At 45.0% G+C, this 19,977-nt stretch overlaps 2 protein-coding genes and 1 non-coding gene across 3 annotated transcripts in view; 1 reads left to right on the top strand and 2 right to left on the bottom strand.

Annotated features, from left to right (window-relative positions):
• The window catches only part of LOC134654661 (zinc finger BED domain-containing protein 4-like), a 1,082,235-nt gene that overhangs the window by 868,105 nt on the left and 194,153 nt on the right, over positions 1-19,977 (bottom strand). The gene's annotated exons all lie outside the window — the stretch shown is intronic.
• Positions 1-19,977, bottom strand: part of LOC134654681 (DNA topoisomerase 3-beta-1) — a 37,989-nt gene that overhangs the window by 16,165 nt on the left and 1,847 nt on the right. Inside the window, exons 5-13 of the mRNA XM_063510160.1 lie at positions 19,465-19,582; positions 18,238-18,320; positions 16,363-16,499; positions 15,702-15,889; positions 13,596-13,712; positions 10,814-10,969; positions 9,418-9,672; positions 7,983-8,170; positions 3,052-3,204 (exon numbers count right to left, since the gene is read on the bottom strand). Of these exons, the coding sequence (XP_063366230.1) occupies positions 3,052-3,204; positions 7,983-8,170; positions 9,418-9,672; positions 10,814-10,969; positions 13,596-13,712; positions 15,702-15,889; positions 16,363-16,499; positions 18,238-18,320; positions 19,465-19,582 (1,395 nt within the window). The remainder of the gene's footprint in view (positions 1-3,051; positions 3,205-7,982; positions 8,171-9,417; positions 9,673-10,813; positions 10,970-13,595; positions 13,713-15,701; positions 15,890-16,362; positions 16,500-18,237; positions 18,321-19,464; positions 19,583-19,977) is intronic.
• Positions 3,987-4,134, top strand: LOC134654909 (U12 minor spliceosomal RNA). Its single transcript, XR_010097389.1, has one exon. It is a non-coding gene; the product is annotated as a U12 minor spliceosomal RNA (small nuclear RNA).

The following is a 19,977-nucleotide window of genomic DNA, read 5'->3' as shown; positions in this document are numbered from 1 at the left end:
GCCCGACACGCCGGTTGGCTTGACACAGTAACGTAACTACTACAACTGTCAACAATACCTGTTACAAGCGAGCTTCCACTTGGGCGCGGCCGGGTCGAGCACTAGCACGCCGTTGTCGCACTCGACACAGCCCGACACGCCGGTTGGCTTGACACAGTAACGTAACTACTACAACTGTCAACAATACCTGTTACAAGCGAGCTTCCACTTGGGCGCGGCCGGGTCGAGCACTAGCACGCCGTTGTCGCACTCGACACAGCCCGACACGCCGGTTGGCTTGACACAGTAACGTAACTACTACAACTGTCAACAATACCTGTTACAAGCGAGCTTCCACTTGGGCGCGGCCGGGTCGAGCACTAGCACGCCGTTGTCGCACTCGACACAGCCCGACACGCCGGTTGGCTTGACACAGTAACGTAACTACTACAACTGTCAACAATACCTGTTACAAGCGAGCTTCCACTTGGGCGCGGCCGGGTCGAGCACTAGCACGCCGTTGTCGCACTCGACACAGCCCGACACGCCGGTTGGCTTGACACAGTAACGTAACTACTACAACTGTCAACAATACCTGTTACAAGCGAGCTTCCACTTGGGCGCGGCCGGGTCGAGCACTAGCACGCCGTTGTCGCACTCGACACAGCCCGACACGCCGGTTGGCTTGACACAGTAACGTAACTACTACAACTGTCAACAATACCTGTTGCAAGCGAGCTTCCACTTGGGCGCGGCCGGGTCGAGCACTAGCACGCCGTTGTCGCACTCGACACAGCTTGACTTGACACAGTAACGTAACTGTAACTACTACAACTGTCAACAGTACCTGTTGCAAGCGAGCTTCCACTTGGGCGCGGCCGGGTCGAGCACTAGCACGCCGTTGTCGCACTCGACACAGCCCGACACGCCGGTTGGCTTGACACAGTAACGTAACTACTACAACTGTCAACAATACCTGTTACAAGCGAGCTTCCACTTGGGCGCGGCCGGGTCGAGCACTAGCACGCCGTTGTCGCACTCGACACAGCTTGACTTGACACAGTAACGTAACTGTAACTACTACAACTGTCAACAGTACCTGTTGCAAGCGAGCTTCCACTTGGGCGCGGCCGGGTCGAGCACTAGCACGCCGTTGTCGCACTCGACACAGCCCGACACGCCGGTTGGCTTGACACAGTAACGTAACTACTACAACTGTCAACAATACCTGTTACAAGCGAGCTTCCACTTGGGCGCGGCCGGGTCGAGCACTAGCACGCCGTTGTCGCACTCGACACAGCCCGACACGCCGGTTGGCTTGACACAGTAACGTAAGATAAGATAAGATAAAAATATATTTTATTGCACGGAAAGGATACAACAGTGGTTACAACACGAGTTACTGGTAAGAGTTGTGCATAACTAAATTGACATGCCGAGATTCCAGGAGTCCCCGCACTAGGCTAGGCCTGTATCGCGGGAGACCAGATGTACATTGTATGTCATGCAAGTTAACTTAACTACTACAACTGTCAACAATACCTGTTACAAGCGAGCTTCCACTTGGGCGCGGCCGGGTCGAGCACTAGCACGCCGTTGTCGCACTCGACACAGCTTGACTTGACACAGTAACGTAACTGTAACTACTACAACTGTCAACAGTACCTGTTGCAAGCGAGCTTCCACTTGGGCGCGGCCGGGTCGAGCACTAGCACGCCGTTGTCGCACTCGACACAGCCCGACACGCCGCTTGGCTTGACACAGTAACGTAACTACTACAACTGTCAACAGTACCTGTTGCAAGCGAGCTTCCACTTGGGCGCGGCCGGGTCGAGCACTAGCACGCCGTTGTCGCACTCGACACAGCCCGACACGCCGCTTGGCTTGACACAGTAACGTAACTACTACAACTGTCAACAGTACCTGTTGCAAGCGAGCTTCCACTTGGGCGCGGCCGGGTCGAGCACTAGCACGCCGTTGTCGCACTCGACACAGGCCGACACGCCGGTTGGCTTGACACAGTAACGTAACTACTACAACTGTCAACAATACCTGTTACAAGCGAGCTTCCACTTGGGCGCGGCCGGGTCGAGCACTAGCACGCCGTTGTCGCACTCGACACAGCTTGACTTGACACAGTAACGTAACTGTAACTACTACAACTGTCAACAGTACCTGTTGCAAGCGAGCTTCCACTTGGGCGCGGCCGGGTCGAGCACTAGCACGCCGTTGTCGCACTCGACACAGCCCGACACGCCGCTTGGCTTGACACAGTAACGTAACTACTACAACTGTCAACAGTACCTGTTGCAAGCGAGCTTCCACTTGGGCGCGGCCGGGTCGAGCACTAGCACGCCGTTGTCGCACTCGACACAGCCCGACACGCCGCTTGGCTTGACACAGTAACGTAACTACTACAACTGTCAACAGTACCTGTTGCAAGCGAGCTTCCACTTGGGCGCGGCCGGGTCGAGCACTAGCACGCCGTTGTCGCACTCGACACAGCCCGACACGCCGGTTGGCTTGACACAGTAACGTAACTACTACAACTGTCAACAGTACCTGTTGCAAGCGAGCTTCCACTTGGGCGCGGCCGGGTCGAGCACTAGCACGCCGTTATCGCACTCGACACAGCCCGACACGCCGCTTGGCTTGACACAGTAACGTAACTACTACAACTGTCAACAGTACCTGTTGCAAGCGAGCTTCCACTTGGGCGCGGCCGGGTCGAGCACTAGCACGCCGTTGTCGCACTCGACACAGCCCGACACGCCGGTTGGCTTGACACAGTAACGTAACTACTACAACTGTCAACAGTACCTGTTGCAAGCGAGCTTCCACTTGGGCGCGGCCGGGTCGAGCACTAGCACGCCGTTGTCGCACTCGACACAGCCCGACACGCCGCTTGGCTTGACACAGTAACGTAACTACTACAACTGTCAACAGTACCTGTTGCAAGCGAGCTTCCACTTGGGCGCGGCCGGGTCGAGCACTAGCACGCCGTTGTCGCACTCGACACAGCTTGACTTGACACAGTAACGTAACTGTAACTACTACAACTGTCAACAGTACCTGTTACAAGCGAGCTTCCACTTGGGAGCGGCCGGGTCGAGCACTAGCACGCCGTTGTCGCACTCGACACAGCCCGACACGCCGGTTGAGTTGACGCCGTAAGCGCACGTCGGGTGCGTGCACGAGTTACAGCCGAAGCCTTTCTTCATGTCCCTGTTACAAAAAATAGAAATATAAAAAATATTTGACAATGACAATATTTCAAAGGGGCTTAGAAAACTAAAAAAAAAAACTTCGATAAAAAATGTATTTTTAATCCGTTGTAGCCAAGAAGGGCTTATAACAGTAATAATAACTACATTATACACCGTGTTTTTGTTGAATTCCATTAACCGAAGTTACCCCGAAGGGTATGGGTACGTTTAACCCTTTATAAGGCATAAGGGTATCAGAAAATATGCAAAATTGAACCCTATCACTGTGAAACAAAGTTAAAAATCACGTGGGAAACAAATTCCCTCTGCCTAAAACAAAATGACATAGTTAATTTAAAAAAAAAAAAAATTACGGCCTCTCCCAGACAAGACAACGATTGTAGAGCAAAGAAAAAAAGAAAATAAAAACAAAATACCATAAATATGTAAAATCAAGTTTTATCAATTAATCCAATTCTTACTTCAGTACTATTCGCGTTCGCATAGAACTGTAGATTTACTCTCGTTATTTAACAAACACATTACCCTTCTTCACGTCGCGCTGTCGGGTAAAAAACACGACTTGTCCTAAAATTCGTGAAAGACGAAAACGTCAACATATTTTCATTCACTCATTCATTCCATTCGCGCCAGCTCTTGTGAATCAACCTGTACATTGTTAGCAAATAACAGTATAAAGTTTCCCCAATTCCCCGCTAGATGTCTCTGCGCGTCAGTTAGATGGCGCTATCGTTGTGTTATCGTAATTTTATGACCCGAAGCTCACGTATTTCACACTTCGTGCCTCAATCTAATGAGTAAGGAAATTATTGGGCCTTGATGACATCTCGGCTATGCCCACTGGGCGGAACAGTTTTTGAAGGGCAAAGGTCGTCCCCTTGAGCCGCGCGCCTACTTTGCGCGTGGCTCGGGTGAAGCGATCTACCTATAATTTATTTCTACTCCAGCACTTAAATGTGTCAATTAAATGACTGACAGTGATATCTAAAGCAATGTCATTTGAATGCTTTGTCTATAGGCTCATAAGATGACTGCTAGCAGTCATCTTATGAGTATAATACAACTGCTTTATTTTTTTTAAAGATACAAGTTCCGATCATCTTGATTGAAAGAGGTATGTTTTCATTTACAATAATAACTCTTTTTTTTTTTAAATAATAACTCTTTTTTTTTTAAATAATAACTCAATTTTTTTTAAATAATAACTCTTTTTTTTAATAATAACTCTTTTTTTTTAATAATAACTTTTTTTTTTTCTTTTCTTTTTTTTTTTTGCTGCAGCTGTCATAGAAAAAGTAATGTATGCAACAGCTCATAATTGGTTCTTAAAATTCTCGGGTCTTTTTTTACAAAACTCGACTACGTCTCGTTTTGTAACTTCGACCCTTGAATTTTAAGAACCCTTATTATATCACTGTTGCATAAACTACTATAAAATTGCTCCGTGATAGTGCTAAAAAGCTGCAATTTAGCATGGATACATAAGAATCATGCATTGCGACAGAACGGTAAAATAAAAACTACAAAAAAAATTTTTGTTAGGGATGTCACCCATACAGGCACTGGGCACTTTTTGAGGTGGGGAAAAATGATAAACTCGAGACAGCGTAAGGCGATCACGTGACCGTAAGGAGCGTAACCCACGTAAGGTGGCCGCTCATAATTTAGATGGCATTTAAATCAATAAAGAAAAACTCAATGTTATTTGACATTTATGTTGCGGACTCCTTTTCAAGACTCTTTACCTATGTTCAAATAATTTGACGTTGTCATGGCAGTATGTAAATATACATGTCAATGAAAAAGTGTGATCTTATTTGAGAATGATAATAATATATAATAAATAAATAGAATACCTCCGCTAAACGTATGTATCGTGTTACCGGGCGTCGGTAACATAGTGAGGTGAGTTTTCACTTCTATCGGCACTCCCGGAGTGCAACCGTTGTTGCTTGTTTTGATAAAGTAAACATTTTCGGAAATAATCGCTCCTAAAGAAACAATATATATATGTCCCTCCACCTCTAACTTTTGAACCAAGAGTCCAAAAAATATAAAATAATCGTAAAACCACAGCTTAATAAATACTTTCAATGAAAACTATAGCCCACTAGTAGTGCCATCGATCGGTACTAACCTGAAGGGAGGGTGGTTGTAGCAGTAGGGGCAGAGCGGGAAGCTCTTGCCCTTGGTGCCGGTAGACCAGGACAGCAGCTCGAAGTCGTCCAGCGGACACTTGAGCTCGCGGTAGATGCGGACGGTGCCGTTCTGAGGGGACCGTACGTGTCGCAATGCGAGCAGTGTTACTCTAACCTGAAGGGAGGGTGGTTGTAGCAGTAGGGGCAGAGCGGGAAGCTCTTGCCCTTGGTGCCGGTAGACCAGGACAGCAGCTCGAAGTCGTCCAGCGGACACTTGAGCTCGCGGTAGATGCGGACGGTGCCGTTCTGAGGGGACCGTACGTGTCGCAATGCGAGCAGTGTTACTCTAACCTGAAGGGAGGGTGGTTGTAGCAGTAGGGGCAGAGCGGGAAGCTCTTGCCCTTGGTGCCGGTAGACCAGGACAGCAGCTCGAAGTCGTCCAGCGGACACTTGAGCTCGCGGTAGATGCGGACGGTGCCGTTCTGAGGGGACCGTACGTGTCGCAATGCGAGCAGTGTTACTCTAACCTGAAGGGAGGGTGGTTGTAGCAGTAGGGGCAGAGCGGGAAGCTCTTGCCCTTGGTGCCGGTAGACCAGGACAGCAGCTCGAAGTCGTCCAGCGGACACTTGAGCTCGCGGTAGATGCGGACGGTGCCGTTCTGAGGGGACCGTACGTGTCGCAATGCGAGCAGTGTTACTCTAACCTGAAGGGAGGGTGGTTGTAGCAGTAGGGGCAGAGCGGGAAGCTCTTGCCCTTGGTGCCGGTAGACCAGGACAGCAGCTCGAAGTCGTCCAGCGGACACTTGAGCTCGCGGTAGATGCGGACGGTGCCGTTCTGAGGGGACCGTACGTGTCGCAATGCGAGCAGTGTTACTCTAACCTGAAGGGAGGGTGGTTGTAGCAGTAGGGGCAGAGCGGGAAGCTCTTGCCCTTGGTGCCGGTAGACCAGGACAGCAGCTCGAAGTCGTCCAGCGGACACTTGAGCTCGCGGTAGATGCGGACGGTGCCGTTCTGAGGGGACCGTACGTGTCGCAATGCGAGCAGTGTTACTCTAACCTGAAGGGAGGGTGGTTGTAGCAGTAGGGGCAGAGCGGGAAGCTCTTGCCCTTGGTGCCGGTAGACCAGGACAGCAGCTCGAAGTCGTCCAGCGGACACTTGAGCTCGCGGTAGATGCGGACGGTGCCGTTCTGAGGGGACCGTACGTGTCGCAATGCGAGCAGTGTTACTCTAACCTGAAGGGAGGGTGGTTGTAGCAGTAGGGGCAGAGCGGGAAGCTCTAGCCCTTGGTGCCGGTAGACCAGGACAGTAGCTAAAAGTCGTCCAGCGGACACTTGAGCTCGCGGTAGATGCGGACGGTGCCGTTCTGATGGGACCGTACGTGTCGGATGCGAGCAGTGTTACACTAACCTGAAGGGAGGGTGGTTGTAGCAGTAGGGGCAGAGCGGGAAGCTCTTGCCCTTGGTGCCGGTAGACCAGGACAGCAGCTCGAAGTCGTCCAGCGGACACTTGAGCTCGCGGTAGATGCGGACGGTGCCGTTCTGAGGGACGCCGTACGTGTCGGATGCGAGCAGTGTCACACTAACCTGAAGGGAGGGTGGTTGTAGCAGTAGGGGCAGAGCGGGAAGCTCTTGCCCTTGGTGCCGGTAGACCAGGACAGTAGCTAAAAGTCGTCCAGTGGACACTTGAGCTCGCGGTAGATGCGGACGGTGCCGTTCTGAGGGACGCCGTACGTGTCGGATGCGAGCAGTGTCACACTAACCTGAAGGGAGGGTGGTTGTAGCAGTAGGGGCAGAGCGGGAGGCTCTTGCCCTTGGTGCCGGTAGACCAGGACAGTAGCTAAAAGTCGTCCAGCGGACACTTGAGCTCGCGGTAGATGCGGACGGTGCCGTTCTGAGGGGACCGTACGTGTCGGATGCGAGCAGTGTCACACTAACCTGAAGGGCGGGTGGTTGTAGCAGTAGGGGCAGAGCGGGAAGCTCTTGCCCTTGGTGCCGGTAGACCAGGACAGCAGCTCGAAGTCGTCCAGCGGACACTTGAGCTCGCGGTAGATGCGGACGGTGCCGTTCTGAGGGGACCGTACGTGTCGCAATGCGAGCAGTGTCACACTAACCTGAAGGGAGGGTGGTTGTAGCAGTAGGGGCAGAGCGGGAAGCTCTTGCCCTTGGTGCCGGTAGACCAGGACAGCAGCTCGAAGTCGTCCAGCGGACACTTGAGCTCGCGGTAGATGCGGACGGTGCCGTTCTGAGGGGACCGTACGTGTCGCAATGCGAGCAGTGTCACACTAACCTGAAGGGAGGGTGGTTGTAGCAGTAGGGGCAGAGCGGGAAGCTCTTGCCCTTGGTGCCGGTAGACCAGGACAGCAGCTCGAAGTCGTCCAGCGGACACTTGAGCTCGCGGTAGATGCGGACGGTGCCGTTCTGAGGGACGCCGTACGTGTCGCGGTGCGAGCAGTGTTACACTAACCTGAAGGGAGGGTGGTTGTAGCAGTAGGGGCAGAGCGGGAAGCTCTTGCCCTTGGTGCCGGTAGACCAGGACAGCAGCTCGAAGTCGTCCAGCGGACACTTGAGCTCGCGGTAGATGCGGACGGTGCCGTTCTGAGGGGACCGTACGTGTCGCAATGCGAGCAGTGTTACTCTAACCTGAAGGGAGGGTGGTTGTAGCAGTAGGGGCAGAGCGGGAAGCTCTTGCCCTTGGTGCCGGTAGACCAGGACAGCAGCTCGAAGTCGTCCAGCGGACACTTGAGCTCGCGGTAGATGCGGACGGTGCCGTTCTGGGGCAGCCCGTACGTGTCGTCGCAATGCGAGCAGTGGAGGCGGGTCGGTTTGGCCTGGAATGTGAGATTTCATAATCCTAAGAGCCAATATGGGGTATTACTACAATGTTCTGTTTGTGGAGACGGGTCTGTTTAAGCTAACACGAATATATTTAGTAACTTTATTTTTTAATTTAATTGCAGTGAGACGCCTCATTCGGTTCTCGTATGTTTTTTTTTTCTCGTAATGTGTTAATCTTACAGGATTGTGACTCTTGGAGACCCTATACATCTCTAAGGATAATTTGATAAACTATGTTATTTTTTAGTTCTGACACTTAGAGACATTTACACCTCTAAATAAGTTTAGATTTTTTTCCATGTATCTGTTTTGTTTATATTTTAATATTATTATTATAGTTTTTTTATGTAATTCGACATTAAGAGACTTTATACATCTCTAAGTAATTGTATTACGTTAGTTTGATTTGATAGTTGTAGTTGTATTTAATAATTGTTGATGTATTATTATTATTATTTTGCTTGTATGTTAATTCAATGTTGACGTGTAAAAGTGCCCTTGTGGCCTATTTGCTGAATAAATGTTGAAGTTGAAGTTGAAGTTCTGCCGCCAGAGCACAGAATAAGTAATAGTATTATCATACAGAACGGACACGCACCGCCCCGCCCCGACTCGGATTACCTCGCCCGCGACATGAATGTGTGCGTAAGTCACTCTACTGAGAGCATGTCAGGATTCCGTCAGAAACTCAATGACGCGTGTACAGACGTGCCGCGCACACATATAAACGCAAATCATTTTTGATGTATGGCGTGTCCGCCCTGTCGCCAGAGTGCAGCACTAGCACCCTTCGTAAACCATACTGTGCCTTAAACTGTTTTTTGACATGAGAATGAAATGGATATCAAAGATTGAAGAACTGATAGCCGTTTGTCTTATAATTATATCTGTGGTGCAAAGGTAGGAGATAGTACGATTCAAAACTTGTCAAAAATCGATAAAAATCACAGGTAGCTCTTAACCTTTTGGACGCCAATGACCGATATATCCGCACCGTAGTTTCAACGCCAAAGACCGATTAATCGGTCACAGACCACAGAGCAACATCGACCTACCTGCATATACATAAAGTTCAACTTCAGTTTTGACACTTCAATCATGTGGCGTCTGAGTGACAGCTTTTGTGTTTGACACGGCGTGGAAAATGTTAATAGTACTGTGTCTACTTGAAAAATACAAATTAAAATATTTTCATAGGTAGTAATTTAATTTGTTCTTAGAGTAGAACACTCAAACTTACCTGTATATATCTCATATAACGCCTACACTTTCCACATCTACTCAAGGCTTTTCCACTCGCTTTTAGCGATGAAAAATTAACTTCAAACAGTTGGTCCATTCCCTCGATGGAGCGGACGAAATACTGGAACTTTCTTCTGAATATCTCGGTGGTGTGGGATAGGACTGCTTGGAAATCGGCTCGACCGATTGCGATGAGGTTGAGTTGCTCTTCGACGGCTGAGCGCATGGTAGGTAGGACGAGTTCTGGGTCGATCTGAAATGGAAAGGGAATAGGGTATTTGACTGTATCACTACTAGTATAAAACAAAGTCGCTTCCCGCTGTCTGTCTGTCCCTATGTATGCTTAGATCTTTAAGACTACGCAACGGATTTTGATGCGGTTTTTTTTTAGTAGATAAGAGTGATTCAAGAGGAAGGTTTATGTATAATTTGTTAACCCGTGCGAAGCCGGGGCGGGCCGCTAGTTCCACATATTTTTAAACATTTGTTCCATGTTTTTTTATAATGGGTCACTTAGGGCAGCTACCAGATCTACGGCTGCTATTGGTAGGTCTTAGGACTTCCCTAACTTTTGAATTAACGATATTTTTTATGCCACAATCTATAGTTTGTCAAAGGACTGTCTCATTTCAAACATAGACAGACAGAATCGTACTATCTTTGTCCTACACTAGTACTAGCACCCAAAAGAAGATGAGTATCGTTTTCCTGGTTGTTACACTGACTGACAAATTGGTTTGACCAACTATATTTCATTTTTATCTAGGACCAAAACTTTTTAGAAACCAACCTAGAAAGGCCACAAATGAAACTAATTACGACGATTTACCTTCTGATAGCCGTGGACGAGTACAATGCCAAGATTAGTGGGAACCAGCCGGCGGCCGCTGCCCACGGTAACGTAGTTCCGCTGGCAGATGTTGATGTGCACGGGGATGGACGCGTCCGTGCCAATAGAGACCCTTTACCTTCTGATAGCCGTGGACGAGTACAATGCCCAGGTTAGTGGGCACCAGCCGTCGGCCGCTGCCCACGGTAACGTAGTTCCGCTGGCAGATGTTGTTGATGTGCACGGGGATGGACGCGTCCGTGCCAATAGAGACCCTTTACCTTCTGATAGCCGTGGACGAGTACAATGCCCAGGTTAGTGGGCACCAGCCGTCGGCCGCTGCCCACGGTAACGTAGTTCCGCTGGCAGATGTTGTTGATGTGCACGGGGATGGACGCGTCCGTGCCAATAGAGACCCTTTACCTTCTGATAGCCGTGGACGAGTACAATGCCCAGGTTAGTGGGCACCAGCCGTCGGCCGCTGCCCACGGTAACGTAGTTCCGCTGGCAGATGTTGTTGATGTGCACGGGGATGGACGCGTCCGTGCCAATAGAGACCCTTTACCTTCTGATAGCCGTGGACGAGGACAATGCCAAGATTAGTGGGCACCAGCCGGCGGCCGCTGCCCACGGTAACGTAGTTCCGCTGGCAGATGTTGTTGATGTGAACGGGGATGGACGCGTCCGTGCCAATTCCGTGCTTTTCCATTAGAGTGATCACCTGAGACACAAAACATTCAATAATACCAAAGACATATGGAACTCCGTATTAACATGAATAAAGTCTAATGAGGAAAAAACGTGCCTCGGAAATCAAGAAAAAGGCATTCTCGGATAGATGGCGCACACACCTTTGGCCTATGCTCCGCTACATGGCGTTGACGACACCGTTTGATATTTAACCCATAGGTATCAGGGAAAGAACATGGGTCAAGATGATATAAATATAATAAAATCATTTATCCATGTATATAATTTTTTTTGATAGTTTTATACATTTTAATTTTGAGTTTTAATCGTGTGTCGATAGATAGCAGTAAATTTACTGTGACAAAAAAATTTACTATGACAGGACCCCTCTATACTATACTATCTATTATCTTTGATAATACCTATCATAAGATAAAGATAAAACATTTTTATTCGTGACGATCACAAAACATGTACGAACATTTAAAAGTGGAAAAATTACTGTCTTGGGTGAGACTTGAACTCATGAATGTCTTGAATGTCTTGGTGGCTCAGATGGCAGAGCGCTGGAGTATCGATCCAGAGGCCGTGAGTTCAAGTCTCACCCAAGACAGTAATTTTTCCACTTTTAAATTTATTCTAAGCTTAATAGCATCGTTCGCAGACGTTTCTGCTTGTTAAAAATTAAAATGTACGAACATGTACAGACAACAAGAGCAAGAAAAGAAGAAATCAATAAGTGTGCATCACGAAATGGACCCAGCTCAGCATAATGCTAGCTATAAAGTCTTCCGTAGGGTCCATTCGGTGACGCCATAACAGATAACAAAAGGAAAAATGAAGAAAACAGAGAAAACCAAATAAATATACAAGACAAATAATTAAGAAAACAAACAAAAAAAAGCGGCCAAGTGCGAGTCGGACTCGCCCATGAAGGGTTCCGTATTTAGGCGATTTATGACGTATAAAAAAAACTACTTACTAGATCTCGTTCAAACCAATTTTCGGTGGAAGTTTACATGGTAATGTACATCATATATTTTTTTTAGTTTTATCATTCTCTTATTTTAGAAGTTACAGGGGGGGGGGGGGGACACATTTTACCACTTTGGAAGTGTGTCTCGCGCAAACTATTCAGTTTAGAAAAAAATGATATTAGAAACCTCAATATCATTTTTGAAGACCTATCCATAGATACCCCACACGTATGGGTTTGATGAAAAAAAAATTTTTGAGTTTCAGTTCGAAGTATGGGGAACCCCAAAAATTTATTGTTTTTTTTTCTATTTTTGTGTGAAAATCTTAATGCGGTTCACAGAATACATCTACTTACCAAGTTTCAACAGTATAGTTCTTATAGTTTCGGAGAAAAGTGGCTGTGACATACGGACGGACAGACAGACGGACAGACGGACAGACAGACAGACATGACGAATCTATAAGGGTTCCGTTTTTTGCCATTTGGCTACGGAACCCTAAAAAGAAAAACATAAACATATACTAAAATCTATATTATATATTATCATATTTGGTCGGGATAAAACAATTGAAAGGAAGATCGGTCGTATCTCGGACTAGGTGAAGTAGTGAGGGGGAGGCTTACCTCAGACTCAGTGAGGTAGTCTAAAGCCGGATTTACATTAGGAAAATAGTGGCGTGAAATTAATTTCGTGACATTAGTTTTACCAACAGTTTCACGTGTAGTTTAATATTTTAGTAATGCATGAATTAATTTCATGAAAGCAAATCAATTTCGTGCCCTGTGCGATTTTTTGGTGAAATTAGTGTCATGCACCTAATTTCGTAGTGTGAATATTGAAGTGTGCAGTGTTTCGTAGTGTAAAACTTAGTGTCGCGAAAGTGCCCGCGCTGTGCGGATGTGTAGCTGTGATGCTGATGGGGCCATGGTCACTGCGATGCTGTGAATTTCACGAAATTACTTTCGTATATATCGAAACTGCTTTCGTGAAACTGATTTCAAGATGCATGACACTAATTTCGTAATGTAAATCCCGCTTAAAGGAAGCATACTTCAGACTAGGTGAGCTACTAAGGAGGTGGGGCATACCTCAGACTCAGTGAGGTAGTTAGAAGAAAGCGTACCAAGAAAGCGTACTTCAGACTCGGTAGGGCAGTCTAAAGGAAGCATACTTCAGACTAGGTGAGCTACTAAGGAGGTGGGGCATACCTCAGACTCGGTGAGGTAGTCAGAAGGAAGCGTACCAAGAAAGCGTACTTCAGACTCGGTAGGGTAGTCTAAAATGAACCATACCTCACACTAAGTGAGATACTAGGTCGGGCATACCTCAGACTCGGTGAGGTAGTTAGAAGGAAGCGTACCAAGAAAGCGTACTTCAGACTCGGTAGGGTAGTCTAAAATGAACCATACCTCACACTAAGTGAGATACTAGGTCGGGCATACCTCAGACTCGGTGAGGTAGTCAGAAGGAAGCGTACCAAGAAAGCGTACTTCAGACTCGGTAGGGTAGTCTAAATGAAGCATACCTCACACTAGGTGAGATACTAGGTCGGGCATACCTCAGACTCGAGAGGTAGTTAGAAGGAAGCGTACCAAGAAAGCGTACTTCAGACTCGGTAGGGTAGTCTAAATGAAGCATACCTCACACTAGGTGAGATACAAAGGACGTGGGGCATACCTCAGACTCGGTGAGGTAGTCAGGAGGCGAGGTCTGACACTCGACGAGGCGGTGCTCGTGCGCGCGCAGCATGTCGTCCACTGACAGCAGAGGCACAAACTCGTCTTTGCCGAAAGCCTGTAAAGATAACAGTGATTAGTTAGTACCATGTGGGAATGAGAATAGAGTTCATAATCCACTGAGCGTAGTCGCATAGCCAAAATTACTTTCACAAAAAACCTAATAGTTCCTAAGAATCCTAAGACTTCTATTCAATATCAATATCTTCGAATTTCCCCATACTGACCCATTTAAAACAACTAACCTACCAGTCGCCCCTGAGGCATAGTGCCGAAGATGCTGGCAGCATTTCCTCGCTGAACCGCAATCCTTATTTGTTGAGCCGAGGAAGCTGGCAGCTCTTTTGTACCCAGTATGTGATCTTGGTATATCCAACAGTAGCGGCGTGCCAAAAATGTTCACTAGGTAAGTTTAAATGGCTTACTATTTCTTTGGAATTTCTAGTATGAAGTTCTCAGATGTCTCTAAATAGACAAGTCGATGCAAAGAGTATTAAATCACTACGTTTTAAGAGTCGGCACTCTCGAACAAGCCTTAAACCGAATTAAGAACGTACATTGTGCCAACACACCAAATACATGTCAATACTGCCAACACAAAAAAACAACGCTAGGGCTCGACACTTCCGGTACCTACTGTTTATCGATATCGATAAATATGCGATACGTGCTGTTGTACCGTACTACTGTAAAAGTAAATTTTGAGAATCAGGTGGATTAATAAAATAAATGCAAAATATAAAAATAATTTTATTTTATATAATAAAGATAAGATACAGATAGTTTTATATTTACGTAGGCATATTACAATACGCTTATGAACGTAGATAACGCTACAATCTACTTTTAGAGCACTCCTGCAAATACTGAGTCCTGTGAAGGCTGTGAACTCCAACTTCCCACAAAGGGAAAAAGCTGTCAGGCTTATTTACATTCACTTGTAGATATGTAGATATTCAGAGGTTGGAGTTTCATTCAGCCTTTGTATAGGTAAATATTCCAAATCCTCATTACCTGTTACCTTTACCCATAGTCGATATCTGAAATAAAGGGATTATCGATAAGTTGTTCGCACACTATTCGTGTCTTAGGTTACCTAGTTTTTACAAGAAGAATCTATTCACAGAATGTTTTCGTTTTAATCAAGGATGGTAAACGATAAAAACTACTCCAAACTAATTAAATTAGTATCTGGGAACGACTCAAAATGAAAATATCGCACAAAAACATCAGTTTACCGACCTGTTCGAATCAAGAGGAAATCTTGCTAAAAATATATCAGAAGTAAGTTTCCTTACACGCCTGACCCCACAAACTTCACATTTTCTTAAAGATTTGCCCCCCATTTAAATAAAAGCTAAAGTTATTTGGTCTAAACACAAAAATAAACACGTAACATAACCGCTTTCACCACAATTTAGAATGACGGTAGACGTTTTACCAACCTAAAGAAAAGTAGGTATAATACGTCTATGTTTGAAAGCAAGTATGGTATGTGTTACCAAAATGCAACAGCAGTCATTTTAATTCGATAAGATTATTTACTATGCCTCAACGTTGGTAACAAGTACGTTCCTAAGTTATCATAGTATGGGGTGTCGATGGGCTGAGTCGATGTGAATCGAGTTCTATGGACGCTCTGTCACTGATACCCAATGAAATTTTGTTAGTAAATATCTGGATTTTTAGATTGTGGTAAAAATTCAAAATGGCGGAGCCACGGTGGTCACAACTAACCTGCCAATGCATAATCTCTGTATATCCAGCAGCCATGGTGGTTACAACTAACCTGCCAATGCATGATCTCTATGTATCCAGCAGCCATGGTGGTTACAACTAACCTGCCAATGCATAATCTGTGTATCCAGCAGCCATGGTGGTTACAACTAACCTGCCAATGCATAATCTCTGTGTATCCAGCAGCCATGGTGGTTACAACTAACCTGCCAATGCATAATCTCTGTGTATCCAGCAGCCATGGTGGTTACAACTAACCTGCCAATGCATAATCTCTGTGTATCCAGCAGCCATGGTGGTTACAACTAACCTGCCAATGCATGATCTCTGTGTATCCAGCGTCCACCAAAGTGTTGCCAGTGTAGCTGAAAGTCTCCGTGCCTATTTTGAAGGTGATGGTGGTGCTCAGGTACTTGCAGTCGCGCGATAAACTCGCGATAAAGTGTCGCGTGATATAGTCGTAGATGCGCCACATGTCGCCTTCTAGCTCCGATTCGGCTGTGGAAAGTTTTTAAATTTATCACTATAGGCATTGACTTATGTATGTGACGTTCCACGGGAAAAGGTTCACCTTATGGCGTTGGCGCTTATGTTACGTAGTTAACAATATCGTGCCAATCGCCATAAGGTACCTTTACCCGTGGAACGTCACATATTCCTTCGTAAAGACGGGCCTTTACGGGCACTAAGAATGGTGACTGTACAGCGGTGTCACGCACACGAATTCGAGCCAATCGTGACAGCGCGCGATTGGTCGCAACTAGTTGCGCGTTAGACTTCACGATTGGCTCGAATTAGTGAGTGACACCGCTGAACTAGGACCATTCTTAATGCCCGCAAGGCCCGTCTTTATATATAAGTTAATGACAATATGGTGATTTTGTTATATACTTTCATTTTAAGTTTTGTCCCTATTCACCCCAGCTATCTCCATTCACCCCGGTTGTCGGTATAGATAGTGGCATAGTTACAGGCGGGCCGCATGGGCGTGATGGGCGGGTGGTCGCCTGCGTCGTGGCCCTTCTTGGGCTTGGTGATCCCGCCCGCCACCAGGGCGCGCACCTCCGAGCCCCATTTGTTGGAGTTCTGCTGCTGCCGGAGAGTGCCCCTGTTAGACAAATTATTACTTTAAATTAGCATGTAGGTACGAAAAACAAATAAATTTTTTTTCTGATGCTAATTGGTACCCAAGAAATAATATAGAAAAAAAGGTATCATCTTGGGTCGTCCCATTCGTTTTTCGTCAAGTTCTTAAATTAGTCCTATTCTTCTTTCGTCACTCATTCTACATTCGTCACAATCGTCGGTGGCTTTCAATGTAGAATGAGTGACGAAAGCAGAATAGGACTAATTTAAGAACTTGACGAAAAACGAATGGGACGACCCAAGATGATACCAATAAAATAGAATAAAATAGAAAATTTTTTCAATGATAATTTTTAATGTAATCCGATTTAAAATAATAAATTAATAATGTAATATAACGACATATAAGAAGGAAATTTATTTTGTATTAACTCTCTTCCTGTTCTATAAATTTTGACTATATAACATTATAATTATTTTTATTGCATATTTAAATAAGTAATAATATGCATGCACTAGAATAAGTAGTTAACTAGGTTAAGGCATATTACACAGTCAAAGACTATATTAACGATCGAGATGCATGGCCGTCTATTAATAAATGAATTAATTATTATGAAATGTATTTGTATCAATTGTTAATTGTAATTGTTGAATTTTGTATTTTGTAAGCTGTTATTTATTTTTTAATTTAATTGTAATTTATTTATAATGTACTTTGACGATGCAAAAGTGATTGTAAAATCCTATTTGATTAAATGAGATTCTATTCCATTCTAAAACAACTCTAATTTTCACATGACTAACGGCCGAATGTATTAAGGTTCAGTGTCTTTATTGTAACATCCCATGTACCATATGTTCTTGTGAATAAATGATAATTCAATTCAATTCAAGAGGTTGCACATGGAAACAGAGGAAACCTCAAACAAGATGGGAGGATGAACTCAATTTCACAGCGGGCCCGAAATGGAGAAAAGTGGCCCACAACAGACCCCAACCATAGAGAAAAAAATACATAGAGTGCTCACTCCATACATCAGTTCAGACTATTAATTTCAGTGTCTACATCTAGCATCGAGTAGCGGAACTATCAGTACTGCTACTTGACAATAGATGTAGCACCGACCGGAAAGTCTTATCTCAACAGCATAAGACTTTCCGGTCGGTGGCGACATCTATTGTCAAGTAGCAGTGCTGATAGTTCCGCTACTCGATGCTAATAGTCTTTTTGGTACTAAAACTGATGTATGGAGTGAGCACTCTATGTATTTTTTTCTCTATGCCCCAACGGAAAGAGCTAGAGGAGGCCTTTGCCAAGCGGCACACTGAGCTTAGAGACATACTCTAACTCAGAACAAAAGGGCTTAATAGATAGATAGATTATAGAATTTAAGACTCTAACGACTTGTAAAAGGGTCTTAATTTATTGATACTAATAAAGCCCTCCCGAAACGCCCACAGCAATAGAGATAAAAAAGCTAAAAATAATATTATAATAAAATCTGATGAACTTAGCAAGTCTATTCATGTAGCCAGCGGTCGGCAACCTTTAGCAGCCAAGGGCCACATAGCAGTTAACGAAGTTGACGCGGGCCGTACTTTGTTAATATTTATGACCTTATAAGACATTATCGTTTGTCAATATTACATACAAAATAGCCAGGGCGGCTCGCGGGCCGCAAGTGACAGGTTCACGGGCCGCAGGTTGCCGACCGCTGATCTAGACTATCTAGAGGGTAGTAATACGCGAGACTTACATCAAATCATAGTTTTCAGGATAACTGGTGGTTTCGGTACGCGGGTACGAGATGTAACCTTGAGTGTACAAACGCTCAGCTACCTGAAAAAAAAAACGAACTTTAAGTATCTTAAACTAAATAGGCATATCAAGACCTAATTAGGGATTAGTTTAGTAAGAATTAGAGCCTCTTGACTTGAGCACAGAATAAATAATAGTACTAGGTACGGAAGATTCACTCTCTAACAAAGTGATAATTAGATATTTGTGAACAACTTGGCCGCTCCGATATATCTGATGCCGACTGTACAACCAATTCAATCAATATCGACTATCACAATGTATGGATACATCTCGCATATGAGTTCTCAAATCTAGAGGAGCTTTTTAGGGTTCCGTAGCCAAATGGCAAAAAACGGAACCCTTATGGATTCGTCATGTCTGTCCGTCCGTATGTCACAGCCACTTTTTAGGGTTCCGTAGCCAAATGGCAAAAAACGGAACCCTTATAGATTCGTCATGTCTGTCTGTCTGTCCGTCTGTCTGTCCGTCCGTATGTCACAGCCACTTTTTTCCGAAACTATAAGAACTATACTGTTGAAACTTGGTAAGTAGATGTATTCTGTGAACCGCATTAAGACTTTCACACAAAAATGAAAAAAAAAACAATAAATTTTGGGGGTTCCCCATACTTAGAACTGAAACTCAAAAAATTTTTTTTCATCCAACCCATACGTGTGGGGTATCTATGCTATGGATAGGTCTTCAAAAATGAGATTGAGGTTTCTAATATCATTTTTTTCTAAACTGAATAGTTTGCGCGAGAGACACTTCCAAAGTGGTAAAATGTGTCCCCCCCCCCTGTAACTTCTAAAATAAGAGAATGATAAAACTAAAAAAAAAATATATGATGTACATTACCATGCAAACTTCCACCGAAAATTGGTTTGAACGAGATCTAGTAAGTAGTATTTTTTTAATACGTCATAAATCCCCTAAATACGGAACCCTTTATGGGCGAGTCCGACTCGCACTTGGCCGCTTTTTTTAATTAACCTGTCGAATCCCACGATATGACGTCACCATAAGCGTTCCGGCTCATATATGAGCCGTGGGAGCTGACAGATTAAGCCTTTATAAGACAGAGGGAATATATTTCCCACCGGATTTTGAACTTTATTTCAAAGTATTATGGTTCAATTTTGCCTCATTTCTGATTAAAGATTATAAAATGAACAATGGTCACCTGCATGGCTTGATGTGGGGACATTCCTAACCCAGCACTGGCCACTCGCATCAACTCCACGGTGTTTAGAGCTGTTGGCCGGGCCTTCACTTTCTCTTTGGCTTGGACTTGTATTACTCTGGAACCAGCATATTAGGTAAGTACATACAGATTTAGTGCATAAATATTTTCCATCGTATTGTTACGGAAACTTGTTGCCTCATTTGTGCTAGGAAAATGTCTTTCTATATTTATGAAAGGAAATTCAGTAAAAGAAAATTTCGTTCCACCTTATATAATTTTATACATTCCATTTTCTTCTTCTATGTATTCTTGCAATAATAACAATAATTCATTTATTATTTTTACATCAATCCTTTAATTTACAAATATGGTGTAGTGTGACTACTTATACTGTTAACTGTCTATCTATGGTATAATCGTATATAGGTCACGTCACAGCAAGCCTCTATTACAAAGACGTAAGGTTAATAATTCAGATTTTGTGCCCTAGTTGTATTTGTGTTTTCTTTT

Source organism: Cydia amplana, chromosome 15 (assembly GCF_948474715.1).
Source record: "Cydia amplana chromosome 15, ilCydAmpl1.1, whole genome shotgun sequence".
NCBI lineage: Eukaryota > Metazoa > Arthropoda > Insecta > Lepidoptera > Tortricidae > Cydia > Cydia amplana.
This window is presented reverse-complemented; position numbering and strand designations above follow the sequence as displayed.